Source organism: Lygodium microphyllum, chromosome 18 (genome assembly GCF_053477565.2).
Source record: "Lygodium microphyllum isolate KBCC chromosome 18, Lygodium_microphyllum_v1.1.10, whole genome shotgun sequence".
Classification (NCBI taxonomy): Eukaryota; Viridiplantae; Streptophyta; class Polypodiopsida; order Schizaeales; family Lygodiaceae; genus Lygodium; species Lygodium microphyllum.
The window spans coordinates 130,524,874-130,535,100 of record NC_141152.1 but is presented as its reverse complement, the minus strand read 5'-3'; the positions used below and the strand labels follow the sequence as shown (position 1 = coordinate 130,535,100).

At 39.1% G+C, this 10,227-nt stretch overlaps 1 protein-coding gene across 2 annotated transcripts; it reads right to left on the bottom strand.

The window, feature by feature from the left end:
• Positions 1 to 1,388: 1,388 nt before the first annotated feature.
• On the bottom strand, positions 1,389 to 5,995 carry LOC148021380 (uncharacterized). Of its 2 annotated transcripts, none has more exons than XM_087698144.1 (9): positions 5,496 to 5,995; positions 5,119 to 5,204; positions 4,582 to 4,850; positions 4,175 to 4,372; positions 3,798 to 3,939; positions 3,562 to 3,602; positions 2,889 to 3,122; positions 2,459 to 2,650; positions 1,389 to 1,583 (listed from the first exon to the last, which is right to left on the bottom strand). In XM_087698144.1, the coding sequence occupies exons 1-9, from the start codon at positions 5,741 to 5,743 to the stop codon at positions 1,497 to 1,499; spliced, it is 1,497 nt and encodes a 498-aa protein (XP_087554270.1). In that variant the 5' UTR covers positions 5,744 to 5,995; the 3' UTR covers positions 1,389 to 1,496. The 2 variants fall into 2 exon arrangements, with proteins under 2 accessions (XP_087554270.1, XP_087554271.1); XM_087698145.1 differs by having other exon boundaries at positions 4,582 to 4,841.
• Between the last annotated feature and the right edge of the window lie 4,232 nt (positions 5,996 to 10,227).

The window sequence follows — 10,227 nt, the reverse complement described above, 5'->3', positions numbered from 1 at the left end:
ATCATTGTATTCAAGAAAACTTTATAGTAAATCATTTTTGTATCGTAGGTATGTGTAGGGGCTCGGGTTTTTCCCTTGTTCTCCCCAAGGGTTTTTTCACTCGCAGCCAGAGACCTTTGTTTGAGTGGGGATGTTACAACTATATATATCATCTCTCACTTGACTTGGGTTTCACCTATATATACTAACTCTACATCAATATGAATCATTATTTGGGAGCATGTCTTGTGTATCTCTCTCGTACTCTCTCTCTCTCTCAACATCTTGGAGTTGTTGTTCATTGGCATTCATGAAATTGAAACCGTTTGGCTTGCATTTGAAATATGTATTTGGATTAAATCTGAGATAAAATCTCTATATGTATTGGTCTATTAACCTCATACGCATTTGATGTAATCAAGTCAAAGTTTTTAATTCCATTCATGTATTCTGAGTATATGAAAAAGCTCGAGGTCTTCTTCTCCAGGAGCTGAATCATCTCTAAAACCCAAGACTTATCAAACCCATTCTTTTCTCCCTCTCCTAACCTTGAATCCCTCACTCCTCTTCTCCTCTAAACCCCGGTGGTAGACCTTCAACCCCCAACACGACGACAACATTGCAAACCATTGCTATTTGCATTACAAAACCAACAAAAATTGTGATGCTAATAGTGATGCAAATATCGATGTAAATAGTGACGGTTTTATGGAGACACTAATACTAACGCGTTTAACGATGATGGGGGTAATTTTTTAAATGAGTATTTTCATCATTTTGAATGTCAATATGAGGCCTATATATTTTAGTGAATGTCCGAAACATGATAGAATGCCATGAGAATGATCTCTAATCCTCAACAGAATTCCTCCACACACTCAAGCCCCACACAACATCACGATGTGCTCTCAATAGATACATCTTGCAAGTTACATTTCATATGAAAATTAAAGATAACCTTATACCTACAATGCATAGTCTAAGGTCAATAGTGCTATTATATAAGTTTATGCACTTTAACAACAACAATGCAATGAAATTTGGGGTTGCCATCTACTTCCATTGAGTACATCCATCATCAAGATCTTATTATGATGAGGTGATAGGTGATATGAAAAGTTAACAATTTCTTGCACATAGCCAACTAGCGATGGTATTTTAGGAACCTTCTCTCCTTGCTAAGTCTTATTTCACTTACTTGAGGATAGGGGATCAAAACTTAGTAGTGCAAAATTTTTTATTGGAACAAGCTTTTCACAGAGAGAGAGAGAGAGAGAGAGAGAGAGAGATTTCCATATTCACATATCAAATTGAAAGAAAAGTTACATCAAGACACTTACAGTGAGCTCGTCAACCATTATGTTGGTTTCTCCCTTAGTACTACACGAAGGCACTGCCTACTTTACACATTTCATTAAATAAATATTTAATAGACATGTTCCTCTTGTAGTTCACCAATTTATTTGAAAACTCTTACATTGGCTCTCTATATGTGACATAAAGTTATTCACATGAGCTCACTGCTTTTGATCTTTTTCGACTGTGTCAAGGAGAGCTTCCTTAACTAGCTTGTAGACATGGTCAACATCCTTTTCTGCTGAAATCTGCATATATGTTATAGAGAAACTTCTTTATTTTCATCATTTTCACATTTCATAGAGATAGATTAAGGTTTTGTGTTCTCCTTTTTTTATTTTCATGAAACTGACAATGAAGTATGAAGCATCGAAGACTCATAAGAACGCAGGTGTATTAACACGAGATCAAAGGGTCATGGAAGTGGAAGGTTTAGAGTCATGATATTAAGAGCTCAAGGTCATCACAATGAAAGGTCTAGGGTCATGAAAATGAAAGATCAAGTGTCACCACCACAGTCATGATGACCATAACAAGCTGCATAAATAGATGAATGGTAGAGAGGAGATTTAATGGATGATTAAAAAAGGTACACCAAGAAAGAGAAAAGTGAGGGAATTTTTTTGTAGAAAACCCTAAATATGAATGTAATAAGGGGAAAAACTATCAAATGACTAGAAACCATACACCAAGCAATAGAGAAATGTTGGACTCTATTGTGGAAAATTATGTGAGAATTAATAACTTTTAGACATTTAAAGTTCTATCCATAGGAGGTTTGTTGGGATTTTCCTTGTACATAATTAATCCCAATTGAAATGATCAAGGATTAAAAAATGACCAATTCTCTAAATATAAATATACTTTATTAGGTCCTTGTTTGATTGTATCCCTACCATATAATGAATGAGCTACATCTCTCCTTAGATACCATGACACACTAATATAAGGTTGATTACGAGGATAACCTCATGCACATGGAAGTGTTAATACCTCATTCAATCTCTTGTTTGATTGTATCCCTACCATATAATGAATGAGCTACACCTCTCCTTAGATATCATGACACACTTATCTAAGGTTGATTATGACGATAACCTCATGCACATGGAAGTGTTAATACCTCTTTCAATTTCTTGCTAGACTTGTAATAGTCAACCGTTGGCTTTGATTCCTTTTGGAAGGACTCAAAGCGTTTCTTGATAGTTTCAATATTATCATCACCCCTCTTTGATGTCTTCCCACGTTCAAGAAGCCTTTTCTCCATGGTGCTCGTAGAACAACTCAAATACAACACAAGGGCTGGCTTGCCAATCTATTAAACAAATTAAGTGACTATTCTTAGCTTCATTCTACTCATTTTAAAAATCAACTAACCAATTTGCATGAACATCTAGATTATTAATAAAGCCACAAATGCTAAGCATATAATTTGTTATTGTTATATACACCATGCATGTTTAAAGGTCAATCTTGATGCTAACATTTTAAATTAGAAAATTGACAAACTTCTTACTTCATATGTGTTCAACCTACAAACTATGCACATATACCTTCTCCTCAAAATCATGAGCTTGCTCGAGTGATCGTGGGAATCCATCAATAAGAAAATGCTTGCAACCAGAGGAACGGATAGCAATGTCCAAGAGGGTGGTAGTGATGGTGAGGGGAACTAGTTTTCCCTCCTTCATGATTTGCTCCACTTCTTTCCCAAGACTTGTCCCAGACTTCACCTCATTTCGAAGTAAGTCTCCAGTTGAGATATGTGTGTATCCAAAGTCTCTCACCTAGATGACAAACATCAATACATGCCTTATACATCAAGTGTGCTATTATTAATGAGAATTTTATCAATGCACATGCTCTTATTAGCACAAAGTCTTAAGTCCAACCAATAGATAAATTATCAAATCCAAATTAGGGAGAATATAATTAAAAATACTAGGACAAATTTATATTCTTTTCCAAAATTTGATGGTTCCATACCAATTAGACACTTAAAATTTGGCAAGGATGTTGTATACCACACTCATGCACATTATGAAAAAGTGTTATTTTAGTATTTTTACTTTCATGATTCAATCAAGGAGCTTATCAATGGAACCATGCCTTTAATGAAGCTTTAAATGAAAATAAAGTAAATTTGGAAACATTAACACAAAACATGATTGGAATTGGATTCTCATTAACATGAGTGTTTCTCTTTAGCAAGGGGTAAGGTTATACCATTTGTTTGCATTGAGTCCCTTTTCCACTACCCGGTCCACCTAATAAGTCAAAATGAGAGATTTCCTTTTCGGTTATGGTTGATGATCAAAGGGCCCATTTTAGCAATATCAATCACATTTAAAGTAGACATAATTATTTATGGACATTATAGGAATAGCCTTCTTTTCACATAATTTCCTTAGTTAAAATAGAGGTTTTATGTAATTCTTCAAAATCATCAAATATGAAGTCACCTAAAATAAAGATGTACACTATTTGGGTGCAATCATGTTTCTTATGCACCAAGACGCTCTTGGCCTCTAAACCAAACATCTCTTTAAGATGGCTTGCAACTTCCAAAAACACCTCCACTTTTTGTAGTGATCCAGCTTTGATCTAAAATATCATTGTACTTTGTCAATATCCACTCAAAATATTTGGGGAAGTTTAAGATGTTTCCTATCCCTAGCTCATAATGACTTATGATATGATCATTATCCCATCATAGTGGCTTATAATGCGATTGTATATGACTCACTTATAGCTAATAGTAAGTTGAATAATGAGTTATGAGACATAAATTTTAAATTAGTTGGTTGCAAAATGAGACGAGAAGCATGTTGGAGCATACCTTCCTGAAGCGTCGAGGATGTAAAGCCTCAAAGTGTGAAACTACAGGGAGGTACTCAGAGTTGAAAGTATCCAAACGCTTTTGGATAGTCTCTGACTTATCATCTACTCTCTCACTACTTTGTGCACGATGTAGAAGCCTTTCCTCCATTTTATCACTAGGGCATTCAAGGTAAACCACCATATCCACATGGCAAACCTAGCATTAATAAAGATTTTCTTTACACATCAGTAGTTATAATAAGGTAATTATTTGCTAGATTGTAATCAGATTTTTGTATGCCAAATGAGTTTTGTAATATCCAAATACAAGTAAAATATGATGATGCATGGGAGAGAGAGAGAGAGAGAGAGAGAGAGAGAGAGAGAGAGAGAGAGAGAGAGAGAGGTCTCTAATGAATTACTTACATCTTTCTCAAAAGTAGTTGCTTGTTGAAGTGTCTTAGGATATCCATCCACAATGACATGGGGCTTAGTTTTCATGTTAGCTTTCAAGAGATTCAAGGGGATGTCCTTTGGGACCAACTTTCCTTCCTTCATAGGCTCTGACACTTGCTTCCCTATGCTAGAATTCTTCTTTACTTCTGCTCTAAGTAAGTCCCCAATGCCTATATGTAGGAACTCATACTCCTCAGCCATTCTTGCACATAAGGAGGCTTTGCCTGACCCTGGTCCACCTGGTTAATATAATAAGTAAGTTAGTTTTGTAAGAAAATGGTTTTGGACTTTTTTTAATGTGAATCTACATATATATGCTTGGAGCAAATTTGAGATCTTAAAGAGAATGCTTCAGCAGGCTATGATCCTTATTTCTTAGTAAAAGTTAACTTTATTTGAACAATAGAAACCGACCATCATTCCATGAATGAATCGATTGGGCAAGATGACCATTTGATGGATAAATCAATTGATTAAGATGTTAGTAAGAAATGATGGTGTTTATACCCAACACAAGGATCGTGAGCTTAGTGTTAGGGCCCACAATCATAGGTAAACTATCTGCATCATCATCAGCAATAGCAACTGGTGCACTGCATGCAAAACAAAGGGATAACATTTATTGTGCATGGAAATGGGCATCCAAGAGCTAGGATATTCCCTTAGAGGGACCAATTATATGCTCTAAGTGTGATAATGAGATAGAAGGAACAAAACCTACGCTAACAATGTAATTTTGCTCTTCAATGCCTTTGCAAATGAACTCGTTTAAATTGAAGAGATTAAGAGACAATTAGACTGTAGGCAAATGTGAGATTTAGAATCTAGCTCTTCAGTCGTAAGAGACCAAAATACAAGTTATAAGATGATGCAAAGGTCCCTACGTGGCTGTCTGATTCTCAATCTTCTTGTCCTTCTTGTTATCTTTCTCCTTTGACTTGCCGTCTTTCTCCTCCTCCTTGTTCTTGCTATTCTCTTTGTCGTTCTTGCTGCCACCGGCGACGACGGCCTTTTTGGCAGCGCCGCCGGTCGACTTGGGGGGGTGGGCACCGGCGCCGCCCGTGGACGTAGGGTGGCTGCCGGTCGACGGGTCCTGTACGTTCCCTGCGAGGGACGACTTTCCGCAACCCATCGCGACGGGTCTGCTATGTCACGTAACTTGTAGTGCCGGTCGCATGCATGCGGGCGCAGCTGAAGACGATACTCTCTCTCTCTCTCTCTCTCTCTCTCAAAATCGATCAGTCAAATGACTCAGGCTATGGCTGCACTCGGGCACCATCACTGGACGCATATCGAGCGTTTGCTCTTCATCATCTCGCTTTCTGCAGCTTACTTTCGATTATCGTCCCCACGTGAGTTCTCTCTCTCTCTCTCTCTCTCTCTCTCTCTCTCTCTCTCGGACATGATCCATTTGTGAGATTGGACGAGTCGCGCTTTCGGCCATGCCTATAGATTGATTTGTCTCTCTTATTACGTGCTTAATAACCGCCCATTTATTAAAGGATATCCTAATCTAACCTAAGTGGGAGGTAACCTAACTTATCATTCGATCAAATCCAATATTGAAATTCCCCGCATGAGCCCGACAAGCTTCACCTAGACGTCAAGCCTAACCACACACGAATCTTTTTCATAATAATGTACATGAGGAGTGACGGGTATTCCCTTCCTTTTCTTGGAAAATTCATTATTAAACTTGCGTTTTCCTGATATTAAGACAAATTTTCTCCTCAGTACCTTTAATGTTGGAAAATTATCACGGAATATGTATTTCTAAGAAGGCAAATTTCCTCCTCACACATATTGACGAGGCATCTTCAAAATCTGAGTTGGTTGTAAGATGAGACACTTGGGCCAACCATGATATATGAATTGGAAAATCCCCAAGGCCTATTTTTATCTTAATTTATAAATTGGCAAACCCTTAAAGCCTAAACATATATTTAGATCTATCATTTTTCTCTCCAATTGGTCCTCATCTTTAATTGGTCTTTGTTTATTAAATAGTCTTGAAACTTTGGGTGGTTGCTTTGGGTAGATGGCATGCATGTTGATGACATTATACATAAAAACGTTTTAAAGTGTCAGAACCTACCATTGGGATGCTCGTTGATATAATTGTTGAAACGAATCTGTTGCTATAGGTATCAAAAAAAGTATTAGAATGTGTTATCAGGGTATTTGGCATGTATGGCCAAAAGTCATAGAGACTCAAGTAAGAAGAGCTTGAAGTACGTAGAGAAGAACACTACAAGGGTAGAAGACATACCAATGGTCATTTTTAATGAAAATGGAGGTATCCCTAACAGCGTTGCGAAAAGTATCAATCATCGTCACTATTAACATCTCCTTATTAATGTAGCACTTTTTTATGACACTTTTAGCGATTCTAATAATGACAGTACTTTGAGAAAAAAACAAGGGTGAAAATCCAAGCACAATATTTATAGTGCAAAGAAATGAAAATGAACAAGAGAGACAGAAAAACCTCAAAGCTGAGAGAGAGAGAGAGAGAGAGAGACACACACTACAACAAAAAGGCTTCATAGACGCGCTTGTAGACGCAATATTTGAATTGTGATAAAAAATATCGGGCGTGTTTATTACCGCGTCTACTGCTGCGTCTACAGTATCGCGTCTAAAAGCGCGCTTATAGTCAGAGTTACATTCCATGTAGACGCATGTATTGACACGCTACGTAAATATATAATCAAATTTATAAAAAAGTAGATATATTCATATTGTGTGTCTATACACACGTATATTACGCGTCTAAAAAAGCGTTTACTCTACAAGTTTTTGACGAGAATAGACACGCATTTATCCTGCAATTTAGACGCGCTGATAGACGCACAAAACAGAGATATGAACAAAAAAAACCAGAGAGCATGTGGCTTTGCAAGCCACATGCTCTTTGGTTTTTTTTCCCCCATCAACATCAAATTGTATGCTTAGGAAAAACAGAGAAAGATTATTTCAAAGATTGGATACTCAAAACAAAACAATGTATGTAGAACACGAAATTTCATATATATAGATGAAATATTTTTACATGATGAGTTCTAGTGCTTGTGACCTTAAGTATGGTCATGGTCGCAAGCACTAGCTAAAAGTAATACATATCAAAAATGAAAATTACAAGCCAAGGGGAGGCATGCATGCATGGGGCTTCTCTATATCTCCTTAGAAGAGGCATCATCATCGCTACCACCACTGCTGCCTGTGCCGCTGCCGTTGCCACCACCGCTACTGCTAGTCCCCCCTTCGCTATCCTCAACTGCATCAGGGTTCGCCTACACAAAGGATTAAGGTATATAAATACCATTACAAACAATAAATTAGAGTTATCTATACTTTTCATGTAAAAAATAAAACATACGGTGGTGGAATCCTCATGGCATGATTATATTGCTCCTCCGTGATGAGTCCCTCCTCCTAGAAATGGTGCCAAGTGGACGCCCGGTTATGACCTCGATGGTAGCCTACCTCTCTAGGAGTAGGCATCCTACCAACGATATGATACTACAAAACAATTTGAACATACAACGTATTAGAACACACTACATAATGAAGTGAAACAAATTACAAAATTTAATTTTTTTTAAAAAAATCAATACTTATAAACTCAGCCTCGCATGACTCCCTGCCACCCGATCCATAATGCGACGATCCCATGGTTGCCATCTGGATACGTCGCGCCTCTGCATGCTGGCAACTTGTCATTTTCTCTGCTTCTCTCTTCTTGGCCTCTTTCCACTCCCTGTGGTGGCAATTGGGTGGTTGGCCATATCTAGGGCGCCCTTGCTCTTGTCTCTGCAGTGACTCCTTGGCGCGCGTCATAAGGTGAGACCTCTTGTTATGAAGCGCGTCTCTCACCTTTGACCATCCCCAATCATCTGAGAATCGTGAATTCTCGGGATTAGGGTGTCTTCTATGTACTACCTGCAGCACCTCTTACCATAAACCATTTTTTTAGTGCTTGAAGGGAATCATGCAATCTTTGTATGTGGCATGCACGACACTCCTCAAGTAGGCTATCACTTTCCTCCCCTTAGAGTCATGCAAGATACCACAAACATCAGTGAGACAGAGTAGTACATTTGTGGAGGCTCACCTCTCTCATTTTCCGGTGAGGGTGATCGAGAGCCACCTCCTAGGCAACCCCCACAAAGCCCTTGACCTCCTTGTCCTCCCGCACGACTCTCCCTTCTCCCTCGACGGGCACTACCCTCTACCTCACTCGATACACGTACTTTTGTAGATGCACGTGCTTTGGCCGATCCATGTACCTTAGCTAATCCCTGTGCATCAGCTGATCTATGTGTATGCATAGTGCGTGGAGTACCTATTACTAGAGGTGTGCCAAGGTTTGGTGTTTTTGCGGAAGTGCTAGGCAAAGATGTGATAGGTGTCCCAGACATCACACTAAAAACCTCCTCTGCAGTGGGAGGGCGACCAAGATAATTGGTCATCTCCCCCATGAATTGCTCCTTGTTTGGAAAACCTCCAAAAAAGCTACTAACACCTCTAGAAAACTCTGCTAAGGTGTTGTTCATGCGTTCCAACTCAAGATCAGTGTGCTGGAGGATCCAGGATTCTACATCTACACAAGAAAAATCATGTTACCCTGTGCAGATAAAACATATTACATCCTGCGTCTATATCTGTGTCTCTGTGTGCATCTGTCAGCGCGTCTATTTTTGCGTCTATACCTGCGTCTACACTATCATCTAGACGCGCTGACAGATGCACACAGTCGGACCATTTCTTTTCAAACTTAGTTAAAAAATGTGCAAAAAAACCTCCATAGATGACAGATTATAGCATGTAAAGAGAGAGAAGAGAGAGACAAACAGACAGAGAAAACAAACAAGATTGAGAGAGAGAAGAAGAACTCACCTTCTTTGCTTGTTCCAACGGGTGGCGGCTAGGTTGCAAGCTCCTTGTCCTTCTTCTCCCTTCCCTTGGTAAGTTGCTTGAATCTTCTTCTCTTCCTTGATGTTTGGCTCTTGATCTTTACTCTTTGGCTCTTCTTTCCTCCTGTCCTCTTTTTACCCTTATTTCCTTGCCTCATTGTCTTCATGAAGTGATAGATAGACATGAGTAGTGATGTCGAGCTCGAACTGCAGAAAACATGCAAAAAATGCAAGAAAGCACAGGTTTGAAAAGAAATCCACAACTTTTTTTAAATTTTTTTAATATCTGCGTGGCCACTACAAGGATTTGAGCTAGTAGCGATGCCGATTAGCGACGGCGGATAGCGGCGTCGCTATTGGCGTCGCTAATAGCGTCGCTATGTGCGTCGCAAATGCGACGCAAATAGCGATGCAAATAGCGATGCTCCACAAGGAAAAAAAGCGGCCGAAACCGAGCGCGGTTTTCATTTTGCGTTTGCTCCATTATGAGTTTTGAGAGTGAGAGCGAGGGAGAGAGCGACCGTCATGAGAGAAGGAGAGGAAGAAGACTTGCCGCCGCCGTTGTTCGCGAAGGAGAGGAGGAGCCTTCATCGCAAAGAGGAGCTGCCCCACGCTCGCCATATCTCATCGGTGAGTCTCCCTCTCTCTTTATTTTGCTTATTTAAGGTTTGAATCACTCTCTTTTGCTTGTTTAGGAGAG